Below are 16462 nucleotides of genomic sequence, written 5' to 3' on the forward strand. Positions count from 1 at the left end.
TAATATCTTGAAGACTTCAATCAGATCACCCCTTAACCTTCTAAATTCTAGCGAAAACATGCCTAATTTGTGTAATGCCTCCTCGTAACTTAACCCCTGTAGTCCAGGTATCATTCTTGCAAACCGATGTTGCACTCCTTCCAACGGCCACTTAAGGGCCTCTGCCCGCCGCCATGGGGATTTTGTCTGTGGCTGATCAGGTGGCCAGGCCCGAGTAAAGCCACTTGTTAAAAGCAGGCTGCTCTCTGGCAGGGGGGGGTGCCCTTATGATTGAGCACCCTGTGTCCAACAGAGGGCCACCCCCGCTGCCTCAACCACCCACAACACCCAACACGCCCGCTGTCCCCCTAATCGTCCGCCCTTGCCTCGCTGGGGCCCAACTAATCACCCCCATGCGAGGTAGCAAAAACGTACTTGCTTTCCGGGGTTCCCCGACATCTTCCTCATGAAGCTGGGCTGCAGTCCCAGCAGTCGCCACCGCTCCCGGTGGCGCTGCCGGGACAGAGAGCTGCCAGCCCGCTGATTGGCTGGCAGCTCTATTAGGCTGGACTTCCTGCCTCATGCAGGTGGAAGTCCCGACTCAGAGCAATTAAAGGCCAGGGAATCACAAAATGTGGGTCGGATCCCCAAGCCAGGCGGAAGCAGGTTCGCGACCAACTTTTCATTCAGCGGACGGCTCTCGTCCACCAAGGCTAAAATCCCGGCCATTAACTCCTCCCCCTCCCTATCAATGTCACACCGTCTTTCCCCGGACAGGAAATTGAAGGTATGGGTGTGCCGGCCACTGTGCCAAAGTTCACGGCAGGCCTGGAAGATTGAATGTAAGTCCATTTAAATGTATTCATTTTATTAATTAAATATTTAAATTCAGGTCCCATCGCCGAGGGGGGGTGGGGGAGGTGGTTGGAGTGTGCCACCATGAAGCCTTGCCACCACTGGAAGGATTGGCTGGGCTCTCCCGGCATCGTGGTCTGTGACGGGCCTCTTCCAGACCCATCTTTTGGCCCCCCGACCATGGACGGTGGGGCTTGGTAAAATTCAGCCCAAAGTGTGTGGGTGAGTAACATAGAGAGATATTTGATTGGAAGAGGGTTATATCATAATCAAAACAGCAGTGAGTTATCTTATAGCAATACATTTGACCAAGCTGGACCTCTCTATGCAGCAATTTTCAATGGTTACTCTCAATCATGAACAGTATTGTTCTCCCTTTCTAATTTGTGTTTTTGCTACATTTTAGTCAATACTCAGCATGCACTGATATTGCTGTTACTACATGACCTTATTGTCCTTACATTAGATTAATTCCTTTAATTTATCATTGGAATTGACTTTAGATCATAATGACAAATCATTGCATTGGTCCAAACCAATTACCAACAATTCTTTCGAATTGAGAAAGCAGCATTATAGGTTCAGCTGTGGTTTACATCCTACTACCTGTTACCATAGCCGTTCGTTCCCATGGTGAAGATAGCCGACATCCCATCTTGCACCCTCAAGACATCTTAGCTGCTGTCTTGCATTGGCTCCCGGCACAGCGATGCCTCAAATTTAAAATTCTGATCCTTGTATTCAAATCTCTGTAACCTCCTCTAGCCCTATAACCTTCTGAGAACACTGCATTCCTCCAATGATGGGCCCTCGCACACCCCGATTTCCTTCGCCCCGCCATTGGTGGCCATGCCTTCAGCTGCCTGGATCCTAAGCTCTTTAATTCCTTCTCTGGACGTCTCTGCCTCTTGCCTTCTCTTTCCTCCCTTAAGACACTACTTAAAACCTACCTCTTTCAGCAAAGATTTTGTCAACTGTCCTAACATGGCTCAGTGTCAAACTTTTGTCTGAGAACGCTCCTGTGAAACGTCTTGGGATGTTTATTACGTTTTAAGTGCTATATAAATCCAAATTGTTGTTGTTCACCCAGGTATAATCACATATGTGCATTGTCATGGCAATAGGCAGGCAGGTTAAGAAAGCATGCAAAAAACATATCAATTTAGCAGTCCATAGAATCATAGAATGGTTACAGCACAGAAGGAGGCCATTCAGCCCATCATGTCCATGCCCACTCTCTGCAAGAGCAACTCACCTAGTCCCGCTCCCCCACCTTTCCCCGTAGCCCTGCAAAATTTTTTCTCTTCAGGTAATTATCTAATTCCTTTTTGAAAGCCATGATTGAACCTGCCTCCACCACACTTCTCAGGCAGTGCATTCCAGATCCTAACCACTCACCGCGTAAAAAAATGTTTTTCCTCATGTGACCTTTGGTTCTTTTGCCATTCACCTTAAATCGGTGTCCTCTGCTTCTGGATCTTTCTGCCAATGGGAACGGTTTCTCCCTATCTACTCTGTCCATACCCCTCATGATCTTGAAAACCTCCTCTCAACCTTCTCTTCTTCAAGGAGAATAGCCCCAACTTCTCCAATCTATCCATATAATTGAAGTCCCTCATGTCTGGAATCATTCTTGTAGATCTTTTCCACACCCTCTGTAATGCCTTCACATCCTTCCGAAAGTGTGGCGCCCAAAACTGGACACAATTAGATGATTCTATTTAACAGTTGAATAATGCCGTGTAAGATTTTTCCCTCTTTTCATTTTTAATGTTTGAGAGTTATAAAAAAAATTATAATTACATTTAGAGACTCTTGTTTCTGCATTATGTGTAATCTCTTGACACTGCCAATGCGGTTCTATCTGGCTGGAGAGAGTCACAAGTGAATGCTATTAATGAGAATGTGATACGTCTCTAGTCCGAGGTAGAAGTATCCTAGGTGCCCTGCTGGCTTAGTTGATAAATGCACCATCTGGTATGTTACTGAGCTCTACGAAGTAGGAAGAGATCAGCTTCTGTCTCCAGACTGTTGAGTTCGTTCCCCTCAACTTTCAAAAGGGAATTTGATAAATATCTGAAGTGGAAAAATGTGTTTTAGGGGAAAGGACAAGGAATGGGACTAGTTCAAGCTTCCAAAGAGATGGCACAGGCAGGATGCGCCAAACAGCCAACTTCTGTGATGTTTCATTCTCTAACTCTCTGATTCCATCAGAACAGCAGTTGGGACTGTAGTGTTCCAAGACAAAGAAAGAAAAAGGCCCAGCAGATTTCCTCTCCTGATTGCTATATTTCTGCAAAGCTCATCCAGTGTGTGAGGATTGGGCCAACCATGGTTGTGATGCCCTCTATTCTTGAATAACCTATCAGTGCTCACAATCCAAACTCAAACGTGATAAATGGCCACCAGAGATGGGCCTGCAGCCAAAGAACCATTTCAGTGTTACCTTCATCAGGAGAGGGGCACAGAATGGGTGGGGAGACAACTAAAACAAACAGAAATGAGATAAATGTTCAGATAATCTGTTTAAGGGATGTTGAATGAGGTATAAATATTGACCAGGAATCAGGAAGAACTCCCTGTTCTTCTTTGAAATAGTGTTATGGGATCTTTCTGATCGAAAAGACAGAACCTCTTACAATGCAGCACTCCCTCAGTACTGTAATGGGAGCATCAACCTGGATTATGCCGTCAAGTTTCCAGAGTAGGATTTGGACCCCATAACCTTCTGATTCAGATTCAAGAGTCCAACCCATGGAACCACAGCTGACACCAGCAAACGTTGCTTGAAAGAAGCTGTTGCCAGATGTGTAGTCGTGGCTTGTATTAAAAATTAAATTAAAATGGTCATTATTGATGCATTGTTCCTACACATACGTTCAATGATGAGAAGGAATCTGACCAAGAGTTATTAATTGCGAATGAATCTTAAGCCTGAAACTCTTCTGGCAGTGGTATTGCTTTGAACTGAATCCATGTTCAATTTTAAATTTAATAACAATACAAATGTTACAAGGTACTTAAAAGTTCCCCTGTGGTTGTGTCAGAAATGTGATATTAGGAAAAGCTGTTTTAAATTAAGAACTGTTTATACAAGTTCAGCAGCACAAATGAAGGTGTTCTGTCGCTTGAAGGTTAACCCTAATAGAATATTCAGCAGCTCTCCTCACTGAGTTTTGTGATACTGCAATCCTTGATCAAGCACCTAAAGCAACTGTACACAGAATCCTGCCACATGATTAAACTTGCTCTCTGCCTTGTCTAGACATGAGCTGAAAACCCAGAGAAAATAAAACTCTGTCCGATACACAGTGTTCCTCAATGCAACTCTTTCAAAGTAATAAGATAAGGAGCAAGTAGGGCACAACCCTAAAGCTTCCTCAAACTTGGTTGTGTGTAGTCCAGACAGATGAAATGAATCCGTCTGCTTCAGGTGCTACAAGCATTCCTGTGCCAAAGATTTTGACAGAGTAGACATAGAGAGAATGGGCTGAGTTTTATTTTGAAGATGGGGGTCAAGTCAACAGGCCAGAAGGCGGGGGGAGACCTCGCCTCGGTCCTCCGTCAGACCTCTGTAGCTATTTAACAGCGGGCAGGCAATTAACTGCTCATCGTTCCTTTAAAGGATGAGCCCCCACCTCCAAGAGCTGCCGGACAATCAGAGGGCCAGCAGCTCTGCAGTACCAGCAGCATCACTGGGAGCAGTGGCCACTGCCAGTACTCCAGATGGCAAGCTTGAAAGAAGGCATGGTGCATACGTGACTTGTGTGCCACTGAGCCTTGAAATATTTTGCACGGGGGCTTATTTAAATGGAGGGGATGGAATGGCTGCCCCCAATAATGTAGAGGGGGGTGGCCGCTCCATTCCCAGCGATGGCATCTGGTGCCACTGTGCAGGCGCCCGTGCCATTTTTAAAGGGCTTCAAGCCCTGCAGTAACATTTGAAATTTTGAAGGGACATTCATCTGAAATTTGTGTAAAAAAACTAAATAAAAGCTGGAATCCCCTCTCCCATCCCCCAATGTTTGTTTTTGGGCCTATCCCACTCAAAATTAACTTAATTCCCAATCCGAACTTTCCCCCCGAACCTCGTGAACTTTGCCGTTCAACCCCTTCCCACCATTCCCTCAGCCAATAGAAAGTGTTTCCCCACTTCCCCCCCACTCCCGCCTTGAAAATTGCACTCCTCTCCCCTCCGCACTAGTGTCATGCCTCAGTTTTCCATACGGAGAACCGAAGGGACGGGAGTTCCAGCCGGCGGCCGGAATATCGGTGTGGGACGGCCATCACTACCAGTTAAGTGTTTATGCATTCATTTTAATCTCATTATCATATGTAGATTAAGGCTCTGCCGCTGAGCGCTGTGGGGGCTGCACCGAGGCCTCACCGCCGCCAGTAAAATGCGGCGGGGCCTTCCCGGTGTTGGGGGTCCGTGACGGGCCTCTCCCGGAAGAATTTTCGGGGCCCCCCACCACCACCCCCACCCCCCACCCCACGCCACGATCCCCAACATCAGAGCACTGGTAAAATTCAGCCCCTTACGTCTGGGTCTGTTTAGATTCATTGATAGAGCTGACTGCTTTGATTAGTTAACAATTCATTTAATCGTCGTATCAAGTGGCTACCAGGATGGTAGAAGGCAAACGAGATGGGCCTTTTCGGCACCTAGCAATTCGTATGGAGGTAACAGATCCTCAAATTCAAAAGAAACTTGGGACTTGTAAGTACATAGGTGTGACTGTTTGAGTATATGGCTGCATCAGAGTGATACAGAGATATTAAATATGTGTCCCTGGGCAGTGTTCTGATTAGAATACTCCCATGCTGACCTGACTTTTTGTCTCTCACAGCTTGCCACTTGGAACCCTGACTCAGGGTTAAATGGATCCCTCACAGATAAAAAGCTGGAAAACAACATGCGTGGAGTGATGCTCCGGGTTGTGACACTGCCGGTAAGGGCCTACTATTCTTTCTCTCTGCCTAACTTGTATTTAAAATCCCTGCTCCATTACTCTAACGTTTTATTGGCTGGTCATGAAAAGAGTGGATTAAGGTGACATTGTTTTATGATCAGAGTTCAGGAGTTTATGAGGAGTCATGGTGATTAATCATAAAAGCAAAATACTGCAGATGCTGGAAATCTGAAATAAAAACAAGAAATGCTGGAAATATTCAGCAGGTCTGGCAGCATCTGTGGAGAGCGGAGAAGAGTTAACGTTTCAGTTCAATGACCCTTCATGGTAATTAATCATTTGGATTCTCTCTTTTCGATATTTGTAAATGAGGCCTCGTTTGTCCTGCTGCCCACCAAGGAGGATGGGGCCATTTTGTAAGCTATATTTCCCTTCACGGTAATAAGCAGAATGCGCACGGTTTGTGTTTCAATTTTGAGATGCAACCCACTGTTTTTAAGCCAAAAACTAGGGGGAAGTTTTTCCAGCCCTTTGGAGGCGGGATCAGGGATGAGTTTTGTTTTGTTTGTGGGATGTGGGTGTCACTGGCTAGGCCAGCAATTATTGCCCATCCTTAATTGCCTTCTTGAACCGCTGCAGTCCCCAGTGCTGTTAGGAAGAGAGTTCCAGGATTTTGACCCAGCGACTGAAGGAACAGCAAAATAGTTCCAAGTCAGGATGGTGTGTGGCTTGGAGGGGAACTTGCAGGTGGTGGTGTTCCCATGCATCTGCTTCCCTTGTAGAGGTCGCGGCTTTGGAAGGTGTTGTCGAAGGAGCCTTGGTGAGTTGCTGCAGTAGATGGTCCACACTGCTGCCACTGTGTGCCTGTGGTGAAGGGAGTGAATATTGAAGGTGGTGGATGGGGTGCCAATCAAGCGGGCTGCTTAGTCCTGGATAGTGTCGAGCTTCTTGAGTGTTGTTGGAGCTGCACCCATCCAGGCAAGTGGAGAGTATTCCATCACACTGCTGACTTGTGCCTTGTAGATGATGGACAGGCACTGGGAAGACAGGAGGTGAGTTACTCACCACAGTATTCCCAGCCTCTGACCTGCTCTTGTAGCCACAGCATTTATGTGGCTGGTCCAGTTCAGTTTCTGGTCAATGGTAACCTCCAGGATGTTGATAGTGGGGGATTCAGCAATGGTAATGCCATTGAACATCAAGGGGAGTTGGTTAGATTCTCTCTTGTTTGAGATGGTCATTGCCACTTAGGTTACTTGCCACTTATCAGCCCAAACTTGGCGCAATCATCAGTGAACATCCCCACTTCTGACCTTATGATAGAGGGAAGGTCATTGATGAAGCAGCTGCAGATGGTTTGGGTGAGATGAGAAAGTCCCATAAAGTGGCGTTGGGTCAGTTATTAGCTGTTTCAATACTGAATCCAGAATTTCCCAGCCATGGACCATCTTTCGTGAGATGTCAGCATCTCGCCGGGGTAACTGAGATGACTGCACAGCAAGAACAGCTGCTTCAGTGAAACTGACAGGCTGGGAAAACTTTGATCAGTTACACTGAAGAGCTCCAGCCATGGCCAGGTGAGAGGCTGCTGTTCAAAGCACTCCTTCTCTCAGAGAATGCTTTCACTGCTTGACAGGTGATTGCCAACTGTTTGGAAGGCAGTCTAGCACTTCACTTACCAGTTGCACTTCCCTGCTGCTAGTCTTCACCATGGCAAGAGAGCAGCTTATACAGCGCCACCTTCCACCTCTGCTGAGCTTCATGACCACAACTTACATCACTGCTAACTGCTCCAGCAGCAGCAGCAGGGGCAATACTACCAGCACCAGCTACCTTCTGCTCAGCCACCTGCCCCTCCACAGCGCAGAGGATGATCACCAAGATCCAGCTGGAAGGAGGTGAGAGTCCAACGCAGGGTCTACAGGCAGATGATCAGCTCTCTCAACATGTTTGAGCACCAGAAGCTCAGGTCGAAATTCAAACAGAAAATGCTGGAAATACTCAGCAGGTCAGGCAGCATCTGTGAAGAGCGAAACAGAGTTAACATATTGGGTCGATGACCCTTCATCAGAAGTGCCTCAGGAAGCTCAGGCTCTCATGGTAGGTCACTGCTGACATCTGCAGCCTGGTGGAACAAGACCTCCTTCCCAGTGGAGCAAGTGAGCACCCATCGCCAATGGCTGACAAGGTACCTGCCACTAGAGAGCAACCACTCCCCTGCCTCCCCAATCCTGGGTCTCTGCCTCTAGCCAGATTGTGTGCTTTCTTCTCCCGGAAAGAGAGAAAGCAGAGAGGTGTGAGTGTTGGTAATGGCTTGTGTGCAGGGAAGGACCCCATTTGTGGAGGTTGACTGTGAGGCATGGGTGCAAGAGGGCACGGGCAATAAGCTGAAGGTGAGGCCATGTGATGAAATCTCCAGTAAAGCATTCAACCAGAGTTGGTAACCCTACCAGAAACACAAAGGAAGGTTTTCTGTCTCTGGCATTTGCAGAAAAAGTAGTGTACAAACAATGTTTACAGTTCAGCTGCTAATGGTGAGCAATTCTATTTGACAGGTAGGACCAATCCAAAGAACGTTAATACCATATATCAATAATGAAGTGTCATCATTGCTTTTTCCACCTGTTATGATTCGCACAAGCACCAATTGGAAAAGATGTTTTTACTGTCTCATAGACTGTGTGGTCCGACTACAAATTGACATTCAATAATAATAGAAACTATTCTGGGGTGAGGGGAAATTGGTAATGGTTCAGTGGGGTTCATTTCTCTGACCCAGGTTTAAGTCCATCCCAGACTGACAGATGAACATCCACTCTAGTCTCATAGGGGTTTGTGTGAAATGACTTGGAGCTGTCGCAGTCTGGTTCCTGCTGGGCCAGTAATTCGGTACTAATTTTTACACAGACTGGCTTATATTTGGTGGGGAGGTGGGGGGAACTCTTCTTGGTTTGGGACCAAGTCATCTTGTTGGGTCGGAGTAAAGGGAGGTTTACTTTATATCTGGCTCTATTATAGCCTATCTGAGAAAGCTTATTGTTGACCGTTGTGCCTGTATTCCTCGCCATTAACTTCCCTCACCCCCAATAAGCACAGAAGAAGAAACTGATTGACTGAGTGGGTGAATTTCCCACAGTGGTCACTATCGTTACAGATTTAATGAGACCATGAGCTGCTTTGCTAAAAACATTAAATCAATCGTCTGCTTTGGATAGAGGTTATCAGTTCTCAACATCAGTTTCATCCGTCAGAAATGTGTACGTGAAGCAGATAAGCTTATTTAGTGGGAATGCATACAATTAACCTGAGCAACACAGTAGTTAGTCATTGAGGTAGAATGTGAACGTTTTGTCGATAAATTGAGCTCAGAGTTATTCACTCCAGCAAGAGGACTGCAGTGTGGGATTGTGTTCTATCTGTGGCTGCATTTCTTTCTTTTAAATGAGTAATGGGATGTCACCCATTTCAATTAAAGATTCTGCATTGCCAAAATACTTATACACAGGTCTGCATTACCAGGTTACACCTACTGACTCATCCTAAGAACCTTAAGTATATACAGAACCACTGCACAGATGCATTATAATCACTGAGTGCTACACTCATGAGCCCTTACGAAACCTGTCTGTTTTCTTCCCATTCCCTTGATCTAAACTTGTTATTGCTGTATGTCTACTTAAAAGCACTTGCGAGAGAAGGGCAAAACTGATGGAAAGATGCTGAGCATCCACTGAGTACACTTCAATGGCTGTGATAGGCGACCTTGAGCAGCTTGTGGCCTTGTGGACAACATGCATCTTGGTGTGGACTGGAGAGCCTGGCCCGGCTGGTTGTGTGGCCCGAACAAGGGCACTGGTGGGTTGCTGGAGGAACAGGCATACTGTCGGCCTGAGAGTGAAGAGCAGGTGCTTCTCCCGTAGAAGCAAGGCCCTTCTCTTGGGCATGTACCTCTTTCATTCAATAGCTCAGCATGAAACCAGAGTGCAGGAGTGATGTGTTGCTCTAGAACCCCCTGTCAAACCTGCCACTTCAAACCAAGGTGGCAGCCATCTGAGCTCCTATGGCAACAGTGTGAGCTACCATAGACGGTTTGAAGCCACGCCAGCGACTCCGATAAGGTCGGCATCACTTTTATGTTCATGGAGCTGACCACTGTCTCCATTTTGGACAGCATGGCCTCTATGTTCTGCATGTAACCCCAACACAAGTTGGAGCAGGAGTCCTTCATGCTCTGAGCGATTGTGAGCAGGCTGCCAAGTGCACCTAGCATTAGCGTGTGCCCATTAGCCTTCTACAGTAGTCTGGGTTGTCGAGGTCAGGATCTGAGTCCTCAGTGACCTCACCCTCCCATGAGCTGGCACCTGTGGCATCCTATTCCCCTGCATTGCTGCTGCACACTCGCACCCAGTAATCCGCCACATGAAGACCCCTCCTCTATCCACGCTTCTAAAGTATACGTGGTTCTCCTCTCTGAGCTGGTGCCTGCGAGAGTCCGATCGAGTGGCACTGCATCTTCAGGAAGATTGGCCTCCTTTTCCTGAAGTGGCACAGAGTCTCCATGTTAACTTGTAGTGTGAAGGGAAGAGCAAAAAAAAGCAGTGCATAGTGGAAGCATCTGCAATTTGTTATGCAGATTGTGTGGGATGAGATAGTAATAGAGAATGAAGTATGAAGAAATCCTGCAAGATGTCTCCTCCAGAATTGCCAATCTCCGTAGCCGTGAATCTGCCCCTTCCCCTGATGGTCAGCACATTTTCTTCTAGAGGGGTAAGTGTGTCAGCGGAGGGTTCTGCTTCCTCCAGTAGTGGCATCTTGTCTCAGATTGTGGGCAACCTTCTCCCGCAAGACAGTAGAGATTGTTCATGACATTCTTGTGAGGTGTTTAGAGAAAGTCCTGTCATGGTTGATTAGCCTATGCACAAAGTATCAGATGTGAAGTGTGGAGACGTGAGGGTTGAAATAGTATAAAAGTAGGAGGTGCAGAGTGTGTGAGCCTGAGGATCAGGAGGTATACCAAAGTGTGATGCAGCGATTGTTGGAGAGAGAAGGGAAACAGGGGAAGAGGAAACAGGAAGTCATCGAGGCTGGGGATGGAAGTGTTGTGAGCAGGGAGTATGGGAGCAATATTGTTACCTTGACAACTCTGGACAAATCGTTGAACCTCCTGCATTGCAGCTCTGCCCTGAGAGCTAAGCTCCTAGCATTCAGTCGCTCAGTGATCTCTTCCATTTGATGGCCTAGGTGTTGTCTGGGGGGGAGGGGGAGGTGTTTCTGCTTCCTGGGGGGAGGGGGAGTGAATAGGATCTAACCCACTGCCATCCACCACTTGTACCACAATCTCCAAGGTGTCCTCACAGAATCTGGCTGCCCTCTCTGTACTCCTTCCAGGCTTTTCTCTATAAAGAAAAGACTGGTGGGGTGACCTAGTTGAGTTCTTAAAATTATAAAGTGGTTTGAGAGGGTAGAAATAGAGAAAATGTTTTCAGGTTGTTACGATCGAGTCGGGAGGAGTGCACTGTTTATTTTAGTTCCACTTCTTCACGGGTCACAACATATATTTAAATTCTTTCCCATTTACCAATAAGCTCAATCATAGACTCTATTTTTATCCCAGAATAAAACACACCAATGAGGTTTCTTTAATAAACAAAAAAAATTATTGGTTTATTATAAAACAAGTCCAGACCAGTAATGGAGTAAAGCATTAACAACCAGATTGAAATATTATAGTTCCCTTTTAACCCTAGCTCCTCACACTCACACATACACTGGTTAACCGGAAAAATAAAGGGGATTTTTTATTTAGAGCTCTGTTACAGACAAAAAAACCACTTGGGCTGAATACTTGCTCATTCTTGAAGAAACAGCAGATGAGATATGTTCTGTTCCAAAATTGGCATATATTCTGGCCTCCGAGTACACATGAATGAGTCACTGGGATCATTTAGAACAGCTCTTTTCAGGCAGTGATGAGAATTAATTTAGCAGGCTTTTCTTCAAAGACAGGAGATGAGATAATTTGACACAGTGAACTTCTCGGGGTCTTTTAGCGAGGTGCTGGAAAGCTAAGCTGAGTTGTGGTCTTCTCTCCTTCCTGGGAATTCTCTTCTCTCCTTGGAAGTTCTCTCCCTTTTAATACAGTTCAACCCCAACTCAAAACAATTCAAAAGTGAAACCGACAACAGGAGGTCAAACTGAGAGAGGGGACTATGCAGCGAGACCTGGGTGTTCTCGTACACCAGTCGCTGAAGGTAAGCATGCAGGTGCAACAGGCGGTAAAAAAGGCAAATGGTATGTTGGCCTTCATAGCGAGAGGATTCGAGTACAGAGCAGGGATGTCTTGCTACAATTATATAGGGCCTTGGTGAGGCCACACCTGGAATATTGTGTGCAGTTTTGGTCTGCTTATCTGAGGAAGGATGTTCTTGCTATAGAGGGAGTGCAGTGAAGGTTTACCAGTCTGATTCCTGGGATGGCGGGACTGAAATATGAGGAGAGATTGAGTCGGTTAGGATTATATTCGCTGGAGTTCAGAAGAGTGAGGGGGGGATCTCATAGAAACCTATAAAATTCTAACAGGACTTGACAGGGTAGATGCAGGAAGGATGTTCTCGATGGTGGGGGAGTCCAGAACCAGGGGTCATAGTCTAAGGATACAGGGTAAACCTTTCAAGACTGAGATGAGGAGAAATTTCTTCACCCAGAGAGTTGTGAGCCTGTGGAATTTGCTACCACAAAGAGCAGTTGAGGCCAAAACATTGTATGTTTTCAAGAAGGAGTTAGATATAGCTCTTGGGTCTAAAGGGATCAAAGGGTATGGGGCGAAAGCCGGAGTTGGATGATCAGCTATGATCATAATGAATGGCGTAGCAGGCTCGAAGGGCCGAATGGCCTAGTCCTGCTCCTAATTTCTATGTTTCTATATAACCTTTTGACCTCCATCAATCTTGGCCTGTCACTTCTTTGTAAACAATTTCTCCAGGTGTCCAAAGTTCTCTGTTGTTTATTGAGCAGGAAGTCAGCTGGTTTTCCAAAAAGGCTTGTTTTCCTCACAAGATCTCTGTGCCCCTTTTAAAAAACATTTCCAGGGACTGTCTTTCAAAGTCAAGTGGCCTTTACATGACCCCCTTTGAAAACCCCAAAGTTAAATATTTCTTAAATCTATAAAAAATGAATCCTCAAAAAATATATTTAACTAAACACTGAGGCACTTTCATAACAGCGTGTACGGGGGTCCAAAACTAGGGACCATAAATATAAGATAGCCACCAATAAATTCAATAAGGAATAACTCCCACCCACTTCTCGTGCCACTTCACTCTGTTATTCCAGATGAGCTCCCTGGTGGAATTGAGGTTATGCTATCTCGGAGTGATGAGCAGGTTTCTGTCAGCTTGCCCTGACCTCCCAGCAACAGAAAGGGACATGTCTGTAATCCGAAGCATTCTGTCTGGTGTCAGGTTATTGGAGGATGGCAGCAGACTGAAGGAAGAGAGAAATAGAAAGTAATGGTCAGAGGAACATTTTTTAAAAAGTGGAGCTGGGATGAATGAATTTTCCCATGCAGCTATTAATAATCAATGAAACAAGATTGATGATTAATGAGAAATGATCTTTCAGCAGTTGGAAATTCTGCAATTGGTCCATTGAGACTGGTTGAGCAATCACTGCACGATTGTGTGCTAATTGTGATCTGAAACACAGATGGATAACTGTAACATTTAATAACTTTATTAATTCTGTAAAGAGTTTTATGCTTGTTAATAACAGTGTAACAAATCTGTGTGGCATCATTAGGATGCAGCTCAGTGTTCTTACTCGCCTCTCAAAGTATCGCTTACATGATTGCTCTGGACCTTCAGGGATCAATGGCTAGAAATGGTCAGCAGATCGGATGCCCTTTTCCTATCATTACTTCAGATTGTAGCAGTTCAAAAAGAAGGCTCACCAACACCTTCTCAAGGGCAACCAGGAATGGGCAATAAATGCCAAATTTGCCAGTGAAGCCCACATCCTGAGAATGAATAAAAACATTAAAAATTTGTTCTGTAGAGATTTTTCATTATTTCTCCCCTTTATATTTTTCTCTTCCAAGAGTATTGACATCATGGGCTATGGTTCTATAGATACAGGCTTCCAATAATGGCTTGCATTCATGGCCAACATTCACCTGTAAGACAAGGCAATGACATTATTGATAATCTATTTAATCTATTCTACCATGGGAGGCACCCGTGTCAAACCTGGATCTGTTTTCACCCAAGGTCCACAGATACGCACATACACTTTTCACCAGTGATCACTGGATAGTGATGACATGTAGGAACCCTGGTTGATCTTTCTCCCCTCCATAAGGAACACTGAGCCCAGATGTTACTGCTGCCCCCCTGAGAGCACAAACTGAGCTTAAACCTGGAACTGAACTTGTAATTTTTCTGATCTGTATGGCCTAGAGGCTTGAGCATAAAATCTATGCTGACACTTCCAGAGCAGCACTGAGGGCGTGCTGCACTGATGGAAGGTGCCACCTTTCAGATGAGACATTAAACTGAGGTCCTGTCTGCCCTGTCAGATAAAAAAAAATCCTGTGCCATTATTTTGAAGAAGAGCAGGGGAATTCTCCTTCGTGTCTTGACCAATATTTATCCCTCAACCAACAACACTGAAACAGATTATCTGGTCTTCATCTTATTGCTGTTTATGGGAGCTTGCTGTGTACAAATTAACTGCTGCGCTTCCTGCATTACAACAGTAGCTACAATTCAAAAATACTTCAGTGGTTGTAAAGCACTTTGGGATCTCCTGAGGCTGTGAAAGGCGCTATATAAATGCAAGCCTTTTTTTTATTGGTACCATACTGGGCCCTTACTATGAACTCGAAAAGATGTTTGTTTCTCTGGGACTGTTTTGACTTTTGTGTGACCTTCTGGTGGAGCATGCCAATCAACTGATCCATTCCGGTGGCAAAGAGGTCCTCACAATTTTCAGCCCCCAACTTTATTTAAATTTAGATACAGCCTGACAAGTTTACATAGGTACTGTCCATTATAAATGTGACCATAGAAATTTATGATAGAAAATGTTGACATCAGATTTTTTAAGATATTATGTGACGAGATGATGACTTTCCTGGCTAGGAATTATTTTGTTCAGTTTTTGATTCTCTTATTTTGCTACCAGTAGTGGTGCTGGTTTAGCACTAATGATTGATTGTGATCTCATTATTGCCAGTTTATTCAGTATTAACATGCAGTTGGTTACCAGAACATTTCCATGGCCAGTATATGCGAAAGGGTAAATTCACTGATTGCGTGCTCCCAATGGATAGTCATTCTTGGAGGGTCAGTAAGTCAGAGCTACAGTGTGGTAGCCCTATCTCTGACTCCCGCTTCCTTTGAACAAGGCTTTCCACTGGGAGCATGTAGCAAGTGACTTTATCACACTATTACAATGACTAGATGTCCTTCACAAGGGCCGTTATGTGATCCAACACTCCCAACAGGAATGGCATTCACAGGGATCATATTGCAGGCACACAACCCCTTATTACCCACAGGAGAATTATTCCTCATAATCCTTCAAGTTTACAATTGCTCCAAAAGTCATTAATGCACTTTTGCCCTGTCACATATCTTCTAGGAGGAACCTTTTGTTATGGTGTCAGAAAACATACTTGGAAGAACAAAGAAATACTACGGATTCTCTATCGATGTTCTGGATGCCTTGTCCAGTTACCTGGGCTTCAAATATGAAATCTATGTGGCTCCTGATCACAAGTTTGGGAGCCAGCAACCTGATGGAAACTGGAATGGATTGATTGGAGAACTCGCCTTCAAGGTATGTCTCTTCTGTTGGTTTCTGCAGCCTCGTTCATGCTTTTTATTATCACAACTTTCAATCATAAAAAAAAAACCCTTCTATCTGAGAAGGTAGCGCAGCACGCTGGGTTAGGGCACTGCCCTTTCACAGTTGGTAATTGGGCATGAAGACTGTCAATACCAACAGAATGACGGGCTTTCTTCACTTTGCAATTTATAAATTGAGACAAGCTACCTCAACCCTACACTAGGCTATGGTTATGTAGTGGTTATGTTACTGGACTGGTAATAAACAGGCCTGGGCAAATAACCCAGAGAATGTGAGTTCAAATTGTCGCTTGAGGATTTCAATTCCATTTTCAAAAAAAATCTGGAAATTTAAAAAAAGCTGTTTTCAGTTAAATTGAACACAAAGGTGTTGATTCTTGCATAAAACCCAACAGGTTTACTAGAGAGGAAACCGTCTACCCTTGCCCTAAATATGATTCCAATCCCACACCAAACATCGATGACTTTTAACAGTCCTAGCAAGCCACTCAGTTGTGTCACACTTCGAGCTGTTTAAGAACACAGCCCACTACCACCTTCTCAGGGCATGGGAATTAATTACAGCCTTGTCAAAGATCCCACATGCTGAGAATGAATTCCTAAAAATCCACTTCCTGGTCGGTGAGGGCACAAACTACCTAGTTGAGAGGCCAAGAAAGATAGCTGGTGTCAGAAATGCAAAATTTCATTCTGATGCAGGAGAGGGTGATGTTTTTGGTTCGAGTACAATAGTTTGGAAGATTAGTTGAGCTTTGGGGGTAAATTTTGTGCTCTGAGCCAGGAGACCAACTTAATGGGAGCACAGATCATGCAGTCAGTGCACTTGATTGTTGTCAAGTGGGATGCAAT

The 16462-nt window shown here is 45.2% G+C and overlaps 1 protein-coding gene across 2 annotated transcripts in view; it reads left to right on the top strand.

Annotated features, from left to right (window-relative positions):
- The window catches only part of grid2 (glutamate receptor, ionotropic, delta 2), an 894599-nt gene that overhangs the window by 687252 nt on the left and 190885 nt on the right, over positions 1 to 16462 (top strand). For both annotated transcript variants that reach the window (XM_068045980.1, XM_068045987.1), the window contains 2 exons: positions 5685 to 5786; positions 15387 to 15584. In XM_068045980.1, coding sequence (XP_067902081.1) covers positions 5685 to 5786; positions 15387 to 15584 — 300 coding nt within the window. The remainder of the gene's footprint in view (positions 1 to 5684; positions 5787 to 15386; positions 15585 to 16462) is intronic.

Source organism: Heterodontus francisci, chromosome 1, assembly GCF_036365525.1.
Source record: "Heterodontus francisci isolate sHetFra1 chromosome 1, sHetFra1.hap1, whole genome shotgun sequence".
NCBI lineage: Eukaryota > Metazoa > Chordata > Chondrichthyes > Heterodontiformes > Heterodontidae > Heterodontus > Heterodontus francisci.